Source organism: Pipra filicauda, unplaced genomic scaffold (genome assembly GCF_003945595.2).
Source record: "Pipra filicauda isolate LSUMZ 115617 unplaced genomic scaffold, ASM394559v2 scaffold285_size1263560_pilon, whole genome shotgun sequence".
Lineage (NCBI taxonomy): Eukaryota > Metazoa > Chordata > Aves > Passeriformes > Pipridae > Pipra > Pipra filicauda.
In genome coordinates, this window is record NW_024104404.1 from 1175312 (window position 1) to 1198044 (window position 22733).

At 51.7% G+C, this 22733-nt stretch overlaps 1 protein-coding gene across 2 annotated transcripts; it reads left to right on the plus strand.

The window, feature by feature from the left end:
• The first annotated feature begins 356 nt into the window (after window positions 1-356).
• On the plus strand, window positions 357-22698 carry DPP9 (dipeptidyl peptidase 9). 2 transcript variants are annotated; one of them, XM_027724522.2, is made up of 21 exons: window positions 357-554; window positions 2403-2490; window positions 5669-5922; window positions 8691-8803; window positions 9521-9694; window positions 10325-10493; window positions 10651-10764; window positions 11027-11155; window positions 11645-11706; window positions 12242-12342; window positions 14057-14234; window positions 15006-15171; window positions 15263-15342; window positions 17128-17280; window positions 17448-17583; window positions 18325-18470; window positions 18997-19143; window positions 19268-19420; window positions 20053-20195; window positions 20522-20633; window positions 21295-22698. In XM_027724522.2, exons 2-21 carry the CDS (start codon window positions 2435-2437, stop codon window positions 21385-21387), a joined length of 2679 nt encoding a protein of 892 aa, XP_027580323.1. In that variant the 5' UTR covers window positions 357-554; window positions 2403-2434; the 3' UTR covers window positions 21388-22698. The 2 variants fall into 2 exon arrangements, with proteins under 2 accessions (XP_027580323.1, XP_039238763.1); XM_039382829.1 differs by lacking the exon at window positions 2403-2490.
• Window positions 22699-22733: the final 35 nt, after the last annotated feature.

The window sequence follows — 22733 nt, forward strand, 5'->3', positions numbered from 1 at the left end:
TTTTTGCCCCCCGCCCTCTGTCAGCCTTAATTCTCACTGTGGAGAATTTTAGTCATTGTAATGGGCTGCCCGGAGAGGCGGTGGACTCACGGTCCCCGGAGTTGCTTAAGGACAAGACTTAGCGCCCTGCTCTAGCGGTGTCGGATCATAGGCTAGACTCGACGGCCTCAGAGGTCTTTCCCAACCTCGCGTGTCATTCCGTAAATAGCTCCGCCGTCCCCTCCCTTCCCTTCCCTCACGCACGCAATTGGTTCCTCCCATCTCGTCCCATCCCGCCCATCCCGGGCGCGCTCCCGCCTCCCTCCCTCCCGCGCGCGCTCCCGCCATTTCCGCCGCCGGGTGAAGGGTCGCGCCGTGGCCGCCGCCGCCGCCGCCCCCGCGCCCCCGTTTTTCCGGGGCTGCCCCGCGCCCGGGACATGGAGCGGCACTGACGGACCCGCCGCCGCCCCCTCCTTCCTTCCTCCCTCCCCTGCCCGCCCTCCCTCCCGCAACTGCAGCCGCCCCCCCGCGCCCCCCTCAGCCCGCCCGCCACGGGGAGGTCGCCGCGCCCCGCGGTGAGTGAGCGAGGAGGGGTCTGAGGGGGCCGCGGGGGTACGGGCGGGGCGGGCGGTCCCCGCTCGGTAGGGGTTGTCGCTGTGAGGGCGGGGGGCGCTGAGGCGGGCAGGGAGGGTTTGCCCCCTCCGTGGGCCGCGTCCCCTCCCCGCCCTGGGCTGGGGGTGCCTGAGGGGCCGAGGGGGGGTGTTTGGTTGTATCTTCCCCTCGAGGGGCGGGGGCGGCCTCCCCTTGCCCCCGGGCGGGGAGGTTTTGCTCACTCAGGTACCCCCCGCGCCCCCCCAGGCCTGGCACTAGGGGGGTCGCTGGCAGTTCGGTCCCCCCTCAATATCCCACGCAGGGATGGAGTGATGGAATGGGACTTCCTGCCCTTGAAGGGGGGGTCTGTGTGTGTGTGTGTGAGTGAGTCAGTCCCTGCCCGGGCAGGTGAGGAGCTGCCAGCTCCTCGTTTTCCTCGGGAAAAGAGCTGGGGAGGGGGCCGGGATGCTCCGTCCCCTGGGCTCCCCCGTCTCCTGCTCTCCCGTGTCCCGGCCTTCCCTCTGCACCAAGGGCAGAGCTCCCTCCGAGCTCCCCTCCGAGGGAAGAAGGGCTGCAGAGGGACGCAGCCTCTGCCAGAGCTCCGTCCCTCCCTGGAGAAACCCCCGGCGGTTTATCCCCACCCTCGGCTGCTTTAATTTCTGGAGGAGGAGGTCTCAAAGCTCCCGGTCGCGTCTCTAAGGGCTCCTGTAGGTGACTGTGATCCTTTGGCTCTCCCCGGATGCACCACGGGCCCCTCGGGGTCTCGCTGGCAAAGGAGGGTCGTGATTCACGCCAGGTTTCTGATCCCTCCGTGTCTGTTTGGTTCAGTTTCTTCCTCCCTCCGGGCTCGGGGTGTTATTGTTCCCTCGCTACCTGAAAGGTGTGAGCTGGGCCGGGCAGGATGAGGGTTAAGATGTTGCCCTGAATCATTAAAATCACGGAATAGCTGAGACTGGAAGGACCTCGGGAAGTCTCTGGTCCAACCCCCTGCTCAAGGCAGGGTCAGCTGTGAGATCAGACCAGGTTACTCAGCATTCCTGAGCATCCCTCCCGCTGCCCTTCATGCCTGCATCAAAAATTGCCCTTAAATTACTGGCTGCTGCTGCTGCTTCCTCCCTCTCTGTTCTCCTCTGCAGTTTAGGAGTTTCTTTGTGATGCTTTGTCTCTCCTGATCCCCTGCGAGTGCGGTTTTGGTGGAGAAATGGCTCTTTTGGGAGAGCAGGAGCCTCAACAAAGGGCAGTGGCAGGTCTTGAGTGTGTCTGTGATTCAGAGCTGAAGATCTTTGTACTTCACCACAGCGAAGCACCTTTTTAAGCTCCCGGAAAACAGATTTGTGTGGTGGGCTGGGGCTCCCTGTGGCAGCAGGCTGAGGCAGAGGGAGGCTGCAGTCAGGCTTGGAAGATAAATGTGTTTTTTATGTCCCAGGTGGGACTGTGACCCTCTGGCTGGCTCCTTCTGGTGTGTCCTTTGTTTGACTTTTGCCTCTCAGTGGATGGACCAGACATCTGTTTTCTCCGTTTACTTGCAAGAATGTCAGGATTTTGGGAAGGGAATGACAGAAAGGCTCAGCACTGAGGATTCTTGGATTTTCAGAAGGATTTTCTAGGAAATAAAGAGGCACAGGCCCAGAGTTCAGTGAGGCCCATTGTTCAGGTGAAGAAGTCTCTCAGGTTTATCAGTGCTGTTCATATCCAGCGTGTGCTGGCGGAACAGGTTTGGGCCAAGGATTGAAAACCAAGGATTTATTTGTGCTCAGCTGGAAATGTGACCTATGGAGGATGCTTTTCTACAGCAGTTGTATGAAATTTCCCTTTTCCCTCTTCCTTCCCAGTTTCCTGTCCTGCCCAGCTCTCTGAGTAGTTAATGCAGAAGATAAAGAGGGTTCGTCTGGAAAACGAGACTGCAGGAAGTTGGAGAAGGTACGTGTCCAAGTCCCTCCCAGGGCCTTTATGGTGCTGTGGGACAGAGCAGTGATCACCCCTGGAGGGAATGAGGCTTCTGAAAAACCCCAGCCCTGCCCAGGGAGCTCTGTGTCAGGATCTGTGACTCAGGAAGTGACTCAGGACAATAAATTGTTTCACTGACTCCCAATCCCAAGCTTGACAGTTTTTCCTTGTGCTGATTTCCCACTGTGCTTGCCTGTTCCCTCCAGTCTAACACCTTCCCCCGAAGGAGGGCTTGGATGTCTCGTCCCTCTCACTGGCAGGGCACAAAAGGCATTATTTTAAAGGACCTCCAAGGGGCAGCTCCGTGTTTTTGGGAGTGGGGAGAACAGTGTTCCTGCAACAACCCCGAACCATCTAAACCCTTGCCTCAGCACGAGGGACAGGGGGTTTCCAGCAAGATGCAAATCTCAGATGTGCTGTTGCTGCCTGGTGTCTTGATCCAGCTCACCTTTGTAATCCCCAAACTCACCCTGAGATAAATCACTCCCTTTCCTTGTTTACTTACGTGTACAGTGTTGCCAAATACCTGCTACGTTTTTTCCCGGAGTTTCTTTTTACTCTGTATCATGGCAGGACTTAATTTTAGGTTTGTTTTTTTTTTCCCTTCCAGTGGAAGGTGCCCCTGCCCATGTCAGGGACTTGGAACTAAATGATCTTTAAGGTCCCTTCCAGTCCTAAACCATTCCATGATCCTGTGATTTTATGGGACTCCACCAGGCTCCAGCTGTGCCAGTGGCAATTCCCAACACTTCCACCTCACTTTATCTGGTGGCTGCTTTGCTTATCCCACTACTCCACCCTGTCCTGTTGTCCAAATCTCCAGGATGAGGACAGTCCCAAGCTTAGAGTTGTGCTGTTCACACCATAAAATTGTGGCACTACAGGCTGGAAGGGGCTGCAGGCTCCAGATCAATTTGGGACAGTGACCAATCTCACATTTGTGGACTGGTTTTAGCCCTTAAAGGCTAAACTTTCCCTTGTGAGGAGTCAGCCTGGCTGAGTAAGAGGGATTCATCAGCCTGGTGAGAGCAACCCAAGGGTCCAGCACCTTGAGTCAAAGCCAGATTATTTTAACTGACTGAATTAACCTGCAGTGGGATTGGGTTGGGAGAATTGCACCCAGTTCACGGATTCTAGATGGATTCTAGTGGTCTCCCTGTCTGACAGGCCACACTTCTGCCTTCAGATGTGATCCCAGCTGCTGCAGTGGAGGCCCTGGATGCAGGCAGAGGCCACAGACACACTCACAGCCTTAGAACATCCCGTCACGTTCTCTTTTGTGGTTTCACTCGGGCTTCCTGCCTGGCTTTGATTGGAAAATACTCCTCTGTGTCTGTTTTCAAGCTGTGGGTTTGCTGCTGGGCAGTGGGTACCAGGAGTACCTACAGATTTATTTTGGGAGCTTGTTCTCGTGTTACTATTGGCACATTTTGTACCATTTAGGGACTTGCAGTTTGTGGGGATGTTATATTTGCAGCCCTTGTGCTGCAAATGTGCCTGGAGTTTAAGGAAGTCCTGATGCACTGGGGTGTAGCTTTGCTCATCTCCTGCTGTAATTGCATAAAACCTCAAACTAGGTGAGAAGTTCCTTTTGGAGAGTGTTAGAAGGTGAAAGCTGTGGGGAATCATGGAGTGGTTTGGGTTGGAAGGGGCCTTAAAGCCCATCCAGTTCCACACCCTGCCATGGGCAGGGACACCTTCCACTAGCCCAGGTTGCTCCAACCTGACCTTGGACACTTCCAGGGATGGGGCAGCCAAAGCTTCCCTGGGCAACCTGTGCCAGGGCTTCCCCACCCTCCCAGGGAGGAATTCCTTCCTAATCTCTGATCTATACCTGCTCTCTGTCAGTTTGAAGCCATTCCCCCTTGTCCTGTCACTACAAATAGTCTCTCACCAATCCTCAAGGAACATTCAGGGTTCTCCTGAAAAATGCTCACGGTAGAAAGCGGGCAGAGTGTGTTCTTGTGGTGACAGAAATCACCATCCTGCTCCTTTCCCTTGGTTCTCTCCTGGAAAAGAATTCATTGTGCATCATCCCGAGGCTGGAGTGTTTGAGATTTGGGTTCTGTGTGATTCTTGCTTAATCCTTACCTGTGACAGCTGCACCTCAGAAGTTGTTCTCCTGTCAGTGCAGCCTCAAAGAGAGGCAGCATTCGAAAGCATCTCATTTGGAAATTTAAATCTTGAGTCTGCTGAAGAAAAGGCCTTTTTTTTTTTTTTTTTTGGTGTAATCTTTAGTCCCTGGTTTCCTGCCTTGATTCTGTCTCCCTGGAGCAAATTTCTCCACCCTAATTTTTTTCAGCAAACTGAAGTTCTTCTGAATTTCTTTGTGACATTCTTCCAGGTGCCCCCAAAGCAGCTGAAATGTCCTCATGGAGGGACATCCTGCTTCTCAAATGGGGCATCAGAAACTGGTTTCCCTAGTCCTGGGCTCATTCCTGCTTAGCAGCAGATGACATCACTGACCTTGGGCAAGTCTGTGGGTCCACCTCACCTCAAATTAACATTTGTGTTAATGTGGAGGTGGTTTCTGTCCTCTCCCTCAATACCTGCCAGCTTGGAAGTGTCTGAGGAATGTGTGCCACGTTTTTCAGGATACAGCCAGGGTCTGGTCCTGCTGCCTTCTTCTCTCTGTTAGGAAACCAACTGCACTGTTTTCTTCCTTTTTTCCCATCTCTCCTCCTTCATTCCTGGTATCTCCTCAGTATCTCCTCAGGTAAGTGAGTAGCTGTGCTTGGGTTTCAGTCCCTCTCCCCAGGTGATGAGCAGGTTTTCCTTTGGGACAGGAAGGGGCCTTCACTCCTGTGGTCTCACAGGGCAAGAGTTTATGTGCCTTTATGACAGGTCATGGCTTTGATGACTTATCCATCCGAATTCCTGGAGTGGTTTTCCTTTGAGTCAAGCTGATTGTTTTCTGCACCAGAATCTGCTGCTTGTGCTCATTTCTAGACCCAGTCCTGGGAGAGGAGAGGGAGTTTTCCGAGGTGGATATCTCCATTTACAGGGCTACACCTGGGATGGGAGATGGACTTCTCCTTTCAGTGCGTTTAAAATGCAGTCTTGGAGTGCAGAGAATCCTAGGATCTGCAGTTTAGGAGTGCCTGCTTGATTTTTAAGGCTTAATTCTCTCCCTCAACTCCTCCTCCCTCAGTTTTTTGCCCAGCTCTGAAGGGGAAACGAGGATGACTGCGGTGGACACGCTGTCGGACAGCTCCGAAGTGGTCGAGATGGAGGATGTGCCTTCCCAATTCCAGGTGCAAAAGCATTCTTGGGATGGGCTGCGTGACATAATCCACAGCAGCAGGAAGTACTCGGGCATGATAGTGAACAAAGCTCCCCACGATTTCCAGTTTGTCCGGAAAACGGAGGAGTCCAGCCCGCACTCGCATCGCCTCTATTACCTGGGTAAGCCACTGTGCCAGGAGCAGGGGGGGAATGTGGGCTGGGAGCACTTCCAAGCTAAACAGGCGAGGGAAAGGGTGGGAGGGATCCCCCTTTGTGAAATGGGGGAGCTGAGATTAAGTAACTGGAGGTTTGCAGGATCTATCCCAGAGCAGAGCCCTCCCCGATCCCACACCAGCTTTTGGCTGTGACAGGGGGGAGCGTTGGCTTGGCCAGCCTGCCTTCCTGTGTCCTTGGGCACCCAGGGGATGGGGCAGGAGAAAGGATGTTCCTCAGACTCGGGACTTATCTTCTGCCTGTCTAGCTTGGGAGAAATGGGATTTACTTGCTTCATTAACCAGACTGACTTTCCAAGAAATTCGCTGTCAGTAATTTACTAATTATATGTTGTAACGTATTAATGGCAGGGTGGTGGTGTCTCCTGCTTTATTAAGCGCCATCAAGGTAGAATGCTTTCAAGACTAGGGGAAAAAAATTAGTTGGGAATGAGCTATTACTGGCATTTGCAGGGAAATCTCCCTTTCCTTACAGTAGGGTGGAAAGCAGAATGTGTTGTACAGGTCCCTCGTTACAGCTGGAGCCACAATGTAATTAGTGACAGGTTTTAGTAACTGGATAATTTTGTGGTTGGTAACATGGGAAGCTTTATAGACTATAAAGAGTTTGTTGTGCTTTGGGGCATGAGCTGATCATTACTGGGCCAGTAAAGAAATTGCCTGATGTGCAACTGCTTCCCTGGAGTGACCCTGCTGGTTTTTTTCCTATTTTTCCAGGTTTTGAGTGTAGGTCACTGGAGGACATTGGATGCTGGTTTTGAGGGACGGATTTGTTTTGCCATTAAGCAGCTCCTGTGTGCCAGTGACTTGATTTGTGTTCCTCATAAATTCTTGGGACACAAGTGCTGCTCTGAAGGGCAGTATCCAGAGTTGGCATATTTTTCTTGTTGAGTGTGGACAGCGAGGCTTGATTTAAAGCTGAATGTATTTCAGGTTCACTTTGTTACTGCTTTTCATCTAGATGACTAAAGATCTAAGTGGCTAATTTTAAACTTTTTTTTTAATGTTCTGTTGTATGAAGTGGCAACCAAACCAGCTACTGGTGTTCTGCCAGGGTGTGACTGTTCCAGGAGCCAGAACCAGGAATGAGGATACATGAGTGTCTTTTCAGTGTTCCCTTCCTTAAGGAATTGTGGAGGGCATAGAACAGATTGAGCCATCACTTAAGATCAGTATCAGCCAGGTAATCCCTTCTCAGCTGCTCCCAACAAAGGGGAAATGCTGATTCTTTTGCCATAATGAGCATCTTTTGATGTGTGCTGGGAAATACTCAGAAGCCATTTCAGCACATCAGAGAATCCCAGAATAGTTTGGGTTGGAAGGGACCTTAAAGCTCATCCAGTTCCACTCCCTGCCATGGGCAGGGACACCTCCCACTATCCCAGGTTGCTCCAACCATGTCTTGGATACCTCCAGGGACGGGGCAGCCACAGCTTCTCTGGGCAGCCTATAAGTTCCTAAGTGTTTCACTCAGTGTGCTGTCACTGCCCCAGCATTAAAAAACCATTTTAAAGTTCTTACATGAACACTGTCAGTGACTGTGTGCTGGGGAGTGGGATGGAGAGTCCTGAAGAACTTTCCTGTAGGATTGAACACTTTTCTTCACTTGGAAGCAAAGCCTTTTGGAGGAAGAAGGCAGTGTTTTCCTTGTAAATGCCAATTGATTGTAGTCAGCCTGAGGTCATTGGAGAAAGTTTTCTAACATAAGGAGAAGGGAAGTCCAGGTCACAGTTGCCTGAGTGTCAAACACGTGTGTATAAAGTCATTTGTTCCTCTGTGCAGTTCTCCTGTTTGACCATCTTAAATCATCCCTGGGCCCTCCCCGCGGAGTTTCGTGTTGTCTCATGGCAGATGCTGCTTATGTTAAACACCACATGCTCAGCACTTTGGTGTTCCTGGATCTCTGAGGATTAGATCCTCACATATTGCTTTGCTTCCCGAGCACTTATTAATATTTCAGTTTTAATTTGAAGGAACTGCACTGCTGGGTCAGCCAGCTCCGAAATCTCTCTGTTCTGCCCAGAACATGTGCCGTGTAGGCAGTACCAGGGCACATAGCCCTGTGTGAATTTCTGATCCAGGGAAGTCTCTGCACCAGACGTAGAGGGGCAAGTTCACGGTCTTTGTTTTTGTTGAAACTGCCAAAACCGTGTGTCAGGATATTTTACAGACGTTTGGGGAGTTGGATGAAGGCCAGGAGCTTATTTGATAACCACAGTCAAAGGCTTATGTAAAATGACAAGGTCTTTTGACTCTGTAGGGTACTGTTTCACATTTGAATGGGCTCTCCAGAGCTTCCAAGCTTTTTCTTCCTCTCTTCCAAGCTGCTGCCTTGGCCTGAGCAAGGTCCCTGTAGCGAATTCCTGGATGAGAAACATGGAGAGGGATGTTGAGTCACCCATTTAGGGAGTGGTGCTTTTTTTTGAGTGGATCTGGACAGACACAGAGGGGAAAGTCGGACCTAATAATTTCTGTGGAGGTTGGTTAGTGTTAAATCTCGCTCAGGGAAAATTCCAAGTGCATGAATATCTAAATTTAAATAGTTCAGATGTTATTCTGGGATTGAACTGGGAGCTGCTTGGCAATGAACGTGGGTAAAAGCCTCTGGGCAGCCCCAACCCCTCTGTTACCAGACTTTTGTTTCAATTTGCTCTGGGTGCTCTTTGTCCTGGCTAACTAATCTAAAGCAGGATGATGCTTTTGCCCTCCTCATAGGAATGCCATATGGTAGCAGAGAGAATTCCCTTCTTTACTCAGAGATTCCCAAAAAGGTACGGAAGGAGGCCTTGCTGCTCCTGTCCTGGAAGCAGATGCTGGACCACTTTCAGGTGAGTGGAATTGTGAGGAAGAGCCTGGGTTGTCAGTGCTTGGGGAAACTGGGTGTTGCTGTGGTGGGTGCATCTGTCTGCTGTCTGTCATCCCTCCCGCTTTTAAAAAGTTGGGAAAGTTGAGTTTAAATTGCTGCTTTTGCCCTACACTCCGTTGTGAGTCGGAAATTTTCTCCTCCCTGATTTCGGTATCTTAATGTCCTGTGTCACTAAAAACACTGCTGCAGAGAGTGCTGGGGCTGCTCTTTCTTCCCTGCTAAAAAGGTTCCTGGTGGAAAAGGATTTGGCTGTCTTGACCTTGTTTGGGCTGCTGGTCCTCCTCAGGGAAATTCAAGATCCCCGGAAGAGCTTTTGTTTGCAGTGTCTGACATGGAAACTGTTTGTGAAGGCTGTAGATAACGTCATTAAGTTAATTGGTTACATCTGATTTGCATAAGCAGAGCAAGTGTAGCTCTTCTCAGTTCGTGCTGAAGTGCCAGCTGCAGAAATGAGGGATTCAGAGTTCATCTCTCCTGTGGAGGGAAATTTGGGGGGTGGGGGTGGTTTAGACCTCCTGGACCCCTCACCTGGAGTACAGGAATTGTGGACCTGGACAGTGAAACTGCTGCCTGGTTTGGGCTGGTGTGATGTGTTTTGGCCAGTCTTGGAGTGTTTCTGTTCTGTGGAGGTTTCTCTCCTTGCAGATTCTTTCAGATTTTTCCTTACCTTCGATTCTAGGCAACCCCCCACCACGGGATGTATTCCAGAGAGGAGGAACTCTTGAGGGAACGCAAGCGGCTCGGGGTCTTTGGGATAACATCTTATGATTTCCACAGTGAGAGTGGCCTGTTCCTCTTCCAGGCCAGCAACAGCCTCTTCCACTGTCGAGATGGGGGCAAGAATGGATTCATGGTGAGCCTGCTGGGAATTCTGGGAATGTCACCTGGAAGGGACTTTGTGCTTTGGGTTGGAGATGGCTCCACATGGAATCACAGACTGGATTAGGTTGGATAGGACCTTGAAACTCATCCCATTCCAGCCCCCTGCCACGGGTAGGGACACCTCCCACTAGCCCAGGTTGCTCCAAGCCCTGTCCAACCTGACCTTGAACACTTCCAGGGATCCAGGGGCAGCCACAGCTCCTCTGCCCAACCTGTGCCAGGGCCTCCCCACCCTCCCAGGTGATATCCCATCTAGCCCTGCCCTCTGGCAGTGGGAAGCCATTCCCTCTTGTCCTGTCCCTCCATCCCTTGTCCTAAGTCCCTCTCCAGCTCTTCTGGAGCCCCTTTAGGCCCTGGAAAGGGTTCTAAGATCTCCCTGGATCCTTCTCTTCTCCAGGCTGAACAATCCCAGCTCTCCCAGCCTGGCTGCAGAGCAGAGGGGCTCCAGCCCTCAGAGCATCTCTGTGGCCTCCTCTGGCCCTGCTCTAACAGGTCCACATCTTTCACATCAGCATCTCTTTGGTTCTGGTGGTTTCTCCTGTGTCCTGTCAGGGCCGTGTTTACCATCACTCCACGGGCTGTGCTGTGTCTGTTGCTGCAGGTGTCTCCAATGAAGCCTCTGGAGATCAAGACTCAGTGCACGGGGCCACGGATGGATCCCAAAATCTGCCCTGCTGACCCAGCCTTCTTTTCATTCATCAACAACAACGATCTGTGGGTGGCAAACATCGAGACTGGCGAGGAGAAGAGGATGACATACTGCCATAAAGGTAACTGCTGCTTCCTGCCAGGTCCAAAAGCAAATTCCTTCTGAGAAATGCGGCCTGGAAAGACTTTTTATGGCTTATTAAGTCTCTTCTTCCTTTGGATCAGCTTTTTCCAAGGAGATGTAAATGCAAATGCTCTGTCTCCTGTTTTTCCCTCCAGGCTTATCCAATGTCCTTGATGACCCCAAGTCTGCTGGTGTAGCCACTTTTGTCATTCAGGAGGAGTTTGATCGGTTCACGGGCTATTGGTGGTGTCCCACAGCTTCCACAGAAGGTCAGTCCGTGTTCTGCTCATCCAATCCCCACCCTGGGACTGCTGCCTCCTGCCAGGAATGATATTTTGAGCACAGGTTTCCTTTGGCCTGGGTTTGAGCCCTTTCTGGACTGAGGGAATGAGACACTGAGGGGATTATAATGGTGCTCAGAGGAGTCACTGAGAGCTGTGGCTCTGCAGGTTTTCCCTCTGCACCAGGGCTCCAGGCAAGCCAGAAACAGCTGGAAAACACTGTGGGGAACATTCTTGCTCTCTGTCCCAGGTCCAGAGGACTTGAAAACACTGCGGATCTTGTATGAGGAAGTGGATGAGTCAGAGGTGGAGATAATTCACGTTCCTTCACCTGCCTTGGAGGAGAGAAAAACAGACTCCTATCGATACCCCAGGACAGGTGAGGGAAACACCTGATGCAGCTCTTGACTCCCACTGGCAGCAGCCGTGGAATTGGTGCTGTAAACTTTGCATGATTAATCTGGGGCCTTGTGTAAAAACTGGTTGTAAATGCTGGGGCCTAATTGAGTCTCTGAGGCCGAAACCTACAGCAAGAAAGGACCAGGATTTAAAGTTGGGCCTAAATGAAAGGATTGCTGAGGAAATGGGATGTGTCTGGTGGCATACCCTGGAATACATTTGGAATCCCATCTTTCCTCACTCTTCTGAGAACATGCACAGCAAGGCAAAGCAAACTGTTCCCATTCCCATAATGACTCTGTGATGCCAGTGGTGTTTGCTCACTTACATATTTGATATTTGTACATTCACACCCCCCCATTTTGGCAGGACCAGGGGCAGTTCCTCTCTAGAAGCTGTGTTTTGTATAATCATGGAGTGTTCAGGTTGATCATCTTGGTGGTTTTTTTTTTTTTTCACTTCTCTGCAGGCAGCAAAAACCCCAAGATTACATTAAAACTGGCAGAATTTAAAACAGACAGCAAGGGAAAGGTAAGTGATGACAACTCGTGATGGGGACATTGCACAGGAGGGTTGACTGTTTCTGAAGCTCCTTAGAATTAAAGCAAGGTCACTAAGAGATCCTAGATAGTGTTAGTCTGGTTTTTTTTAATCCTCTAGTAACACCTGTTTCTCTAATGTGTTTATCCAAGGAACAGAAAGACTTGAAAATACTCTGGTGGAGATTCAGCTGGGAGCAGGGAGGGAAGCGGGGTTATCCTGGTGCTCCACATTGTCCATGTTAAGCAGGAGGGCTGCAGCCTGATCTAATCGTGGGCTTCAGTCCCTGCCTGTGTCCTTTCCTGTGGCTGAATGCCAAAATCATTTTGCTTTGAAGCCTGGTTTTTTTTCCCTTCTCTTCCTGCTGTTCGTAGCAAGCCTTGCTTCTCCCGGCCTGACCCTTACTGGTTAAACCAGGCCAGTGGTTAAACTTCTGTGCTCTCCCACCTCCCTGGGCTCCCCCAGGAGGAGGTGAGGAGCTCTGATAGCAGCATAAATTTGGTGTTGGCCCTTCCTCTCGCTGCAGATCGTGTGTGCTCAGGACAAGGAGCTGGTGCAACCCTTTGCTGCGTTGTTTCCCACCGTGGAGTACATCGCCCGCGCTGGATGGACCCGGGATGGCAAATAGTATGTCCCTTTTCCTTCCAAACTAACATTCCCAAGGGCTTCTCTGGTTGCAGACCCTCGACATGCTTTGCAGTGTAGTCATGGCCTGGTTTTAAAGCCAGAAATGGCACGTGAATATTTGGCTTCTTCGGTGCTGTAACATCCTAAGAGTAGGAGTGAAGCAAAGGAAGAGCAGAGTGACAGTCTGTGGGGTTTGTCACAGCCACAGAGGTAAATGTGATTCATTAGGTGGGCAGTCCTAGGGGATTCTTTTGAGTTGAAGATGTTTCACACAACTACAACATGTTTTTCCTGCAAATGGAAATGTACTGGAAGCAGTTTTATCTTTGCTCATTGGTCCAGTTTGTGATCAAAGCCAAATGTATCACAGGACAGCAGGCAGGTTCTGTGGTGCCATGTCCTTTCTGTAGTGTGTACAAGGGGAAGGATTGCTCTGGGACTGGCTGTTGCTCCAAATGGGATGCACAGCCTTGCCTGAAGAGTTACAGAATTCACCCCAATCTGACTGGTTTGAGATTTTAAAGCTCTGAATTTTTTCCCCCTCAAAAGCCTGCTCGGCTGCTAACCGGTGTCTGTGCAGATCAAGTTAAGGTGACTTGGCTGTCTTTGAAGGTGGCATTTTGTAACTCATCATTAATTTTCTGCTCTGGGAAGGAAATTCAGAGAGCTTTCCAGCAGGTAATCCCGGAGGTGATTGTGGTGTTCTGCACCAGAGCTTATCTAAATGTGCTGAATGTCTCAGTTCCCGAAATCTGCGGTGCTGGGGAAGAACTGGCTCTTTTCAAAGCCTGTCTTTAATGATGAGACTTCCCTTGATGCACTTCCAGGCTCCAGGGTGGCCTCACTGTGCAGTGGTGGTTTGCCATCTGTCATGTTGAGAGCCTGCAGTGCAGCACCACTTCCAGGGACTCTCCTCAGAGAGGAACAAGGCTGAGACTGGAGTGACTCCTTCACCTGGCACTTGGCTTTAGGTCTGTGCCTTTCCCTGTCAGTGCAGCAAATGGATCACTTTGAGAGGGATCACCTCAAAGCTGGCACACAAACAGAGCTTCATAGAATCACAGAATCAGCTGGGTTGGAAGGGACCTCTGAGATCATCAATCCAACCCTTGATCCAACCCCGCTGTGGTTCCCAGCCCAGGGCACTGATGCCACATCCAGTCTCAGCTTAAAAACCTCCAGGGATGGAGAATCCACCCCTTCCCTGGGCAGCCCATTCCAATGTCTGAGCACCCTCTCTGGAAAGAAATTCTTCCTGATATCCAACCTAACCCTCCCCTGGCACAGCTTCAGACCCAGCCCTCTTGTCTTGCTGATGGTTGCCTGGGAAAAGAGACCAACCCCCACCTACTGTCCAAGGAATCACTTCAGAGCTGGGACACAAACAGACCTTCCTGCTGGAGGGGCTGTCCAGGCAGGAGTTGTGTTCTGGAGGCAGGGCACTCTTCGAGGTGCTCCCTTGGAACAGGCACTGGCAAATCTGTCAGACACTTGTCTGAGCGACACCCCTGTGAAATACCAGAGCTGTCTGGCACTGTGTGTGTGTGTTGGCAAAGCTTCCAAGGGATTAGAAAGCAGCAGTGATGAGAAAAGCTTTGCATTCAGATGCCCAAATCCTTTTTTGCCAGCGAGGGGAGGGGGATGCATGTTGGGAGTGTTAGAAAGGGCCATCTATTCTGTGGTGCTGACATTCACCTCCAACTTCTCTCCCCAGTGCCTGGGCTATGTTCCTAGACAGACCTCAGCAGCGGATGCAGCTAATCCTTTTGCCTCCAGCACTCTTTATTCCAGTCCCAGAAAACGAGGAGCAGCGTGCTGAATTTGCCAAAACTGTGCCAGAAAATGTCCAGCCATTTGTGATCTATGAAGAAACCACTGATGTGTGGATAAATGTAAGAGGCTCGGGGCTGGGAGGAGAACACAGGCTGCCCCTTCCTGCCCTTCAGTTAACCATTCTCATGTTGCCTGGGTGTCCAGTTTAGTCCTGGCTCCAGCAGCTTTGCTACTCAGTAGTCCCAGATGTGATGTTAATTCAGGGCTTTAATAAAGCCATGAGAAGGAATTCCTTGCACTCAGCACTGGAAGAGACAAGGATCCTGCCATCTCCTTGCAGTTGATACTGTTCATTTAATTCCTTCCAACATTCTGGTGAACACAGGCACTTTTGCACATTTTTGCACATTTACATTTTTTGAGATGTAAGAGTGCTGTGCTTTTTGGGGTGTTTTATGACAAGATTAAACGGCTTCTTGAAGCATCAACAACCCTAATCCCTGGAATTTGTTGTAGTTATTTAGGTGGGTGATAGACATGGGGGGCAGGGAGTAAACTTCAGCCTCAAAGCATTTTGGTCCTGAGTGATGAAGGGGCCTGAATTTCACACCAGGGCATTCCCAAGGTGTTGGAATAGCAACTTGTGTGGCTGAAATATCAGAGGCAAGGCTGGTGCTGGTTTTGGTGGCAGCCATGGGAAGCCCAGAGCACATGATCTCTACAGGGGCCCAGAGTTTCTCTGTGGTAGTAGGAAAGCTTGGAATAGCTTTTCCCTGCTTTTATCCCCCCTCCTTTCCGTGGGAATCCCAGCAGTTCAGCGTGGCCTCCCCTGGCTTTATCCCTGCTGTCTCCCTCCAAATCACTCACAGGTTTTTCACCTTGTGTGGCAGGTCCACGACATCTTCTACCCCTTCATCCAGCCAGAGGGGGAGGAGGAAGAGCTCTGCTTCATCCGAGCCAACGAGTGCAAGACAGGTTTCTGTCACCTGTACAGGGTGACAGCCATCCTGAAGCCAGGCAGCCACGACTGGGTGCAGCCATATGTCCACAGTGAGGGTAAGGAGCAGCAGGAGCTCCCTCCCTGACTGCCCTGTGTTGTCTTTTGGGGAGGGAGGGCAGTGATTTCTTCTCCTGTTCTTCCTTCCAGACGATTTCAAGTGTCCCATCAAGGAGGAGGTTGCCCTGACTGGTGGGGAGTGGGAGGTGCTGGCAAGGCATGGATCCAAGGTAGGGGATGTTTTTATTCCCTTGCAGTGTTTCAGCTCTGTGTTGTCTGCCCCCAGGCCTGGCCTGAGTCCTCTGGTCCGCCTGGGACATGCTAGAACTGCTTAGGCTTCATTTTGTTCCTCTCTTTATTGCTGCCTCTGCTTTCCCCAGAAGTGCTGTAGGCCAGTGCACATGGATCTGATTGCCTTTTTAATCAGACTTTGGATTGCTCCTTGGGAAAATCCCAGGAGTGGGTCAGGCCATAAAAAAGGACACGAGTCTGAGGTTTAAGAGCAACAAAGAACCATTTTGTGGAGGAGCCTGGGATTGCTGCCTTTTGCTGAGGCATTTTAACTCCAGCGAGTGCCTGCAATGTGGAAATGTGTCCTGGCACTCGGAGTGAACTCTTGGTCTCCAGCTGCTCCCTCAGCAGAGCCTTTAGGAAGAAGGCAGCTGGGGAATATAAAGCAATTTAGAATATGGAGAAACTGTATCTGTTGTCGGTTGCAGAACAGCCAGAAATGAATTTTTATTAATCTTGTAGAAACCTAGTTTCATTTTTTGCTTCAGGAATTAACTCCGGGTCTGATCTTTAACGCTCCCAGGTGATTTGTGTCAAAATAAAGACCTTGTCTGTTCATTTCCAATTAATCTGGATTTTCACTTCTCGCTTTTTAAAAGACCAACAGCTCCAAGCGTTTGGTTTCTGCTGCTTTTCCTCAATCTGCAATTAACCTGCTGTCCCTCCCCATGTGGATTCTCACTGTACATGCTGTTGATTTTGGCCACAGCTCTTCCCTGCATGTGTTATGGCTAAAATTGTGTTAGCAGCAATTATTTTGATGCATTTGTTGCTCCACAGGGCTCTGCCTGGTTTTCCTGGCCAATTGAGCTGGATATTTTTTTCCCTTTGCTGTTCACAGGGGTCTTCAAACTGTGGGTTAGCCAGAAATAGCATTTGGAAACTGTAAGGTGGAAAATAGTTCAGTCACTGTTGCTGGATCAATGCAGTATTTAAAAGCTGTTGTCTCTGTTCCTGGGTGGTTTTTAGAATTAGCTTTCTCTGGACAGTAAAAACCTGTTTAAAATGTGTCCTAAAGTTTGGTGCTGATGGCTCTTGGACTGGTCCTTCCACAAATGAGAATTCATGATGGCTGGGAAAAATATACCTGTACCCTTATAATCCTCTGGGAGGAGGTTGGAGCCAGGTGGGGGGTCTCTTCTCCCAGGTGACAAGTGACAGGACAAGAGGAAACAGCCTCACATTGTACCAAGGGAGGGTTTAGATTGGAAATCAGGGAAAATGGCTTCACTGGAAGGGTTGTCAGGCACTGGAACTGGAGTCACCACCCCAGGAAGTGTTGAAAAAAACACGTGGATGTGACACTTGGGGACGTGCTTTGGTGGTGCTGAGTTAGTGGTTGGACCCATTGATCCTGGAGGGATTTTCCAGCCTGAATGATTCCATGATTCTGTAAGATGCCATATTTAAGCACAGCATCTTCCTCGTGTCACCAGCGGGGGACAAAGCCCAGCTTTTTGTGCTCATTAATAAGCAAATGCTTTGAGTCTTAAAAAGAAAAAATAAATAAAAGCTGCAGGGCTGTGTTTTGTCCCTGCATTGGATTGTGGGAGTTCTCCAAGTGCTCTGTGTGTGTTCTCTGACCCCTCACACCCCCTGAGCAACCCAAAACCCTGTCATGGTGTGTGCTCTGAGCTGACTCTGCCCCCGGGCAGACCCTCTGGGCAGGCAGAGGAGCAGAGCTTGTCACCCACGTGTCCCTGAGCCCTCTCTGTCCCTCACAGATCTGGGTCAACGAGGCCACAAAGCTGGTGTACTTCCAAGGCACGAAGGACACCCCTCTGGAGCACCACCTCTACGTGGTCAGCTACGAGTCCCCTGGGGAAATCATGAGACTCACCACTCCAGGCTTCTCCCACAGCTGTTCCATGAGCCAGGTTGGTTGTTCCTTGGATTCTCACCTCCTGACTGCCAGGGACCCAACTGGAGATGAACCAGTAACGAGTCCTGGGGGCTGCTGGAGACGTGGGAGCTCTTGTCTGAGGAGATGAGCTGCGGGAGGGGCAAGACCTCGTTGCCCTAACTCTTGTCTCTCCCGTGCCAGAACTTTGACATGTTCATCAGCCACTACAGCAGTGTGAGCACTCCACCCTGTGTGCACATCTACAAGCTCAGCGGCCCCGACGACGACCCGCTCCACAAGCAGCCCAAATTCTGGGCCAGCATGATGGAGGCAGCCAGTAAGTCCTGGAGAACGTGCCAGAGACTCTTTTTCCAGCAGGGATGGGGAGGGAATTGGCCTGAGTGGCTTCACTCTGAAGGGAAGAGGAGTTGTGGTATCGTGTGGGGGAGATGTCTCACGGACAGCTCGCCCAGGAAATGCTCTGTGGGCTTTTGAGGTGTTGCTGTTCCACACTTGGAGCAAAAACAGTGCTCAGGGATGCAGGGTTTGCACACCCTCAGAGCTGTGGGTTTGCCATGGAATCACAGACTGGTTTGGTTTGGGAGGGACCTCTAAGTTCATCCATGGGCAGGGACACCTCCCATTAGACCAGTTGCTCCAAGCCCTGTCCAACCAACTTCCAGGTTGGTTTTTCATCCATGGTTTGCCTGAAGAGGGAAGGGACGAGTGTCTGGGATGCAGTGGCTGCTCTATTCTGCACTGTGGGCTTTGAAGGTTTAGATACAGCTCAAAGCAGCACCTGAACCCCTCCTGCAAATGTTTTTTTTCCATCCATGTTCTTAACTCCCACACCTTGCTGTTGTGGCACAGAGTTCCTTGTTGGAGAATTCCCAGCAGCTTTTCCTGTGGGATCCCTTCTTTATCTCCCTGGGCAGGCAGGTGGGGGCTCTGTGTTTCCCAGAGAGGGGCTTTGGTGTGGTTTGGTATTGAAAGAGCCCTGACCAGGGTCAGGTTTGAACAGAAGGAGCTTGTTCAGGTGGGATGGGAGGCAGAACCTGCCATCACCTTCCTGCTGCAGGTTGTCCCCCGGATTACGTCCCTCCGGAGATCTTTCACTTCCGCACTCAGTCGGATGTTGAGCTCTATGGAATGGTCTACAAACCTCACGATGTCCAGCCTGGGAAGAAGCATCCCACGGTGCTCTTTGTGTATGGAGGCCCCCAGGTAATGATCCAGGGGGGCTGCTGTGCCAGGGATGGGGTTGCTGCCCAGGGCAGGGCTCTGTGGCTCGGTCGTGCATCACGACTTGCACTGTGGTTTATGAGCACTATTGTAGAATCATGGAAGGGTTTGGGTTGGAAAGGATCTTAAAGATCATCCATTCCAACCCCCTGTCATGGGCAGGGATGCCTTCCACTAGACCAGGTTGCTCCAAACCCCCTCCAACCTGGCCTTGAACACTTCCAGGGATGGGATATCCACAGCTCTGGGCAACCTGTGCCAGGGCCTCTCCACTCTCACAGGCAAAGAACTGCCTCCTAATACCTAATCTAAACCCACTCTCTTTTAGTTTAGCCCTGTGTTCCGACCTCTGCTTCAAACCTCAGATGATTTTTCCAGCATTTGTTTTGATTTCCATGGCTCTGATAGCTCAATTACCAGCTCAGGACCCTACGGAGCAGGGCAGACACGGGAAGGTACTGGGAGGCAACTGCTCAGCTCTGAAACTCTTTCTTGCCTCCTTGTGCAGGTGCAGCTGGTGAATAATTCCTTCAAAGGCATCAAGTACCTGAGGCTGAACACGTTGGCATCCCTGGGCTATGCTGTGGTGGTGATTGATGGCAGGGGATCGTGCCAGCGAGGACTCAAATTCGAAGGGGCCCTAAAAAACCAAATGGTAACGTCCTGCTTGTGCCGATGAATCTCTGACCATTTGTCCTTCCTAAGGGTGTTGGCTGCTTGTGTGAGGTTTCTAGATTTAGGAATGCCACTAACATGGGCCTCCTTTTGTTGCCTTTTAGGGTCAGGTGGAGATAGAGGACCAGGTGGAAGGTTTACATTATGTAGCAGAAAAATACGGGTTCATCGACTTGAGCCGGGTCGCCATCCACGGCTGGTCCTACGGGGGGTTTCTGTCCCTCATGGGGCTCATCTGTAAACCCAATGTCTTCAAGGTGAGTCTGGACACGGGGTTGTCACTGTGGGACTCTTGGCTCTCACAGCTTTTGTCACTCCTGGCAGCTGGAGTTGGATTTTGGGCTTGTTTCGAATGGACAGGTGGAAATGTCCCTCAGTCCTGCTGGCTGCAGCCTTGGATCCTGATAAAGCTTACACCTGGCTGGGGCTGGAGGAGGATGGCACTGGGATGGGCTCCTTCCCCAGGGACTGCCTGTAGCTCCTGGCTGTAGTCCTGTATCCTGCTCCAGCTCACACCTGGCTGGGGCTGGAGGAGGATGGCTCTGGGATGGGCTCCTTCCCCGGTGCCTGCCAGTGGAGGGCTTGGCCTAGCATCCAGTGAGATAACTGCTGTGCTATTCCCAGTCCCCTTCCCCAGTCCATCATCCCACAAGTCCTCCTTGAAAAGGAGCAGCCTGTAGTGCTGGTGTGCAGGAATTTGCCCCGTTGTGACCATGAGAGGGAACAGCAGTAGGAGGAACCTGGGCTTTACGTGGCTGAAGGAGAATCCCGCTCTGAGCGACAGGGCAGTCCAGAGCCTGCTTTTTCCTGCCTCTTCAGGAAAACAGGGAACACTTGAACTCTTCAGCAGGTGATAACTGAGGCTGTCTCCTGTCTCCCTGTGTGCCAGATTGCCATAGCAGGTGCTCCTGTCACAGTGTGGATGGCCTACGACACCGGCTACACCGAGCGGTACATGGACATCCCGGAGAACAACCAGCAGGGCTACGAGGCTGGCTCTGTGGCATTACACGTGGAAAAGCTTCCCAACGAGTGAGTGCCCGCTCAAAACCTGCCCCTGGGTCCTGCTGGGTGCCACCACTGGCACCTCTGCTCAATCCCAAAGGAATGGGTGGGTTCTGATCCCGTTTTAAGTCCCGGTGCCGGTCGCTGCCGTCGGCAGCAGCTGGGCCATGGCACTGCCAGCCCCCTCTGCCAGGAAGGGGTTGAAGCCCATGGCCATGGCCTGGCACTGCTCTTGCTCAGTTTTAGCTTGCCCAGCTGGCAGCTCTTTGCTCAGACCCTCTGAAGAGCTTTTAGGTGGTTTCCCAAACTTGTCCTCATCCTGTTCCTCCTCCTGTTCCTCACCCCATCTCCAGGCCAAACCGTTTGCTGATCCTCCATGGCTTTTTGGATGAAAATGTGCACTTTTTTCACACCAACTTCCTGGTATCGCAGCTAATCCGGGCTGGAAAACCTTACCAGCTGCAGGTAGGAGGGACAGGAGTGGAGTGGGAAGGTCCCATAAACCTGGAAGAGTTCTCTGCTGTGTGTGTTCCTGGGGCAGGAGGAGGTGGGGGCAGGTGCTCCCACATCCTGTTGTGATGTTGGTGGCAATCAGCACCTCGTTGGAGGCCGGGAGGTGGCACTGTGGCCGTTCCATCACTGCCAGATGTGGCACGTGCAGGCAGGGCTGCTGCCCTGGGCCTGGAACTTTCCTTCTCCACGAGCTGTTGCTGTCCCACTTGGCTGGTGGCAGCAGAGGTGGCTGCAGTGAGGGAGAGTTGGTGCTCCAGACTTTTCCTGACACCTCTTTGTCCTGATGGAGACTGAGTTGAGGGAACAGGGCTGAGGTGAGGGAGAGTTGGTGCTCCAGACTTTTCCTGACACCTCTTTGTCCTGATGGAGACTGAGTTGAGGGAACAGGGCTCCAATGAGGGAGGGGTTGGTGCTCCAGACTTTCCCTGGCACATCTTTGTCCTATTGGAGACTGAGCTGAGGGAACAGGGCTCCAATGAGGGAAGGGTTGGTGCTCCAGACCTTCCTTGTCACCTCTTTGTCCTGATGAAGACTGGGTCGAGGGAGCAGGGCTGATGTGAGGGAGTTTTGTCCCTGCTGAGTGACCGAGTGCCCTGTGTCTGCCCCTGCACAGATCTACCCCAACGAGAGACACAGTATTCGGTGCCCTGAGTCAGGAGAGCACTACGAAATCACGCTGCTGCACTTTCTACAAGAATACCTCTGAGAGCACGAGCCTCTGCAAACTGGACACTGACAGCTCACCCCCACTCCTGTGCCCTCCTGCCCCCGACAGCCGTCGAACCCAGAGCACAAGTGGCCGAGTGCCCACGGCGGGCTGGGTGTCCCCCCGCGCGAGGGGAAGGCTGGAGGGCACCTTCCCTTCCTGGACAGTGCCACCTTCTCTCACTTTCCAAGCTGGAGGTCTGCCCCTGCTCGGCTGCTCGTCCTCTTCCTCTCCTCCAGCCTGGCTGTTCAATGCTTTTTTTGCTGCTACTCCCTCTCTCCTGGGAATCAATGGACAGTGGTCTGTCTCCCGAGGCTGAGGTTTGTGCCCATCTCTCTCTCTCTCTCTCTCTCTCTCTCCCCGCCAATCCTTCTCCCCCTTTTCCACTGCCCCTGAGCAGTTCCCACACTCTTACCTGCAAGAACTCAGTGCCTGTGTTGGAAACGGAAGAAGAGCCGAATCAGAAGCTGCCTTAAGCCAGGTGTGGGAGGGAAGAGAGAACTACCTACTGCTAACCCCGGGGATCGAGCTGTGACCTGGCCCTGCTGCCACCCTGGAGCCCTGGGATGTGAAGAGAGCTCTACAGAAGCATGCAACACTAGTCTTCTTTTTTTTTTTTAATTTTTTTTTTTTTTTAGATATATCTATCTATTTTCCAGTTTCATTTTGCAGAGCAGATGGAGGAAGTGGCTGGGGCCGGTGACAGCGTCCTCTGATCCTTCCTCTCATGGCCGCTCGCGCGCGGAGTTGTGCCAACAACAGGTAGCACTTGGCAGCTGGCTACAACCAGAGCCTCTCTCCAGAGCTCACAGCAGCATCTGGGTTTTTTGCAACACAAGATGGATGATATTTATGCAAATCCTCCCTCCCTCCGTTCTCTGTGCCGCCTCCTGATCCCACCTCCTCCTCCCGCCCCCCTCCTCCCCGAGCTTTCAGACGTGCACTGAAATTGGCTGTGCTTCAGTTCTCTGCGGGTCAGTGACTGGTCCCCCTTGCCCACCTACTCAGAAAAAAAAAAAACAAACGCTCTCTCCTGGTTTTTAATTTACCTGGGCAACAGGAACTGCAGTTCTGGGGAGGGGGGATTGAGCAATCACACCTCAGGGGAGCACATCCCCCCCTTCAAGCCAAGGGGTTCTGCCAGGGGGCAAAACGCAAACAAGAAACAAAACCCACCCAAATGAACCACGTTGACTTTGCCCTGGAGTATTTTAAGTGCGTATTATGAAAAGAAAATATTTTTATGGATTCTTATTCTTTTATAATTATGAGTGTTAAGATGTAGCGACTCATTAAAATATTGGAAAGAGACGTGGTGGTGCTTTGGGGGGGGCGGGAGGGAATGG

What these genes read in the sequence shown, in the direction of transcription:
- DPP9 (XM_027724522.2), top strand. Translation starts at nt 2,435, where the DNA reads ATGCAGAAGATAAAGAGGGTTCGTCTGGAAAACGAGACTGCAGGAAGT. An exon ending in CAGCATGATGGAGGCAGCCA is followed by an intron (nt 17,584 to 18,324) that starts GTAAGTCCTGGA and finishes TTCCTGCTGCAG; the next exon opens with GTTGTCCCCCGGATTACGTC. An exon ending in TTGTGTATGGAGGCCCCCAG is followed by an intron (nt 18,471 to 18,996) that starts GTAATGATCCAG and finishes CTCCTTGTGCAG; the next exon opens with GTGCAGCTGGTGAATAATTC.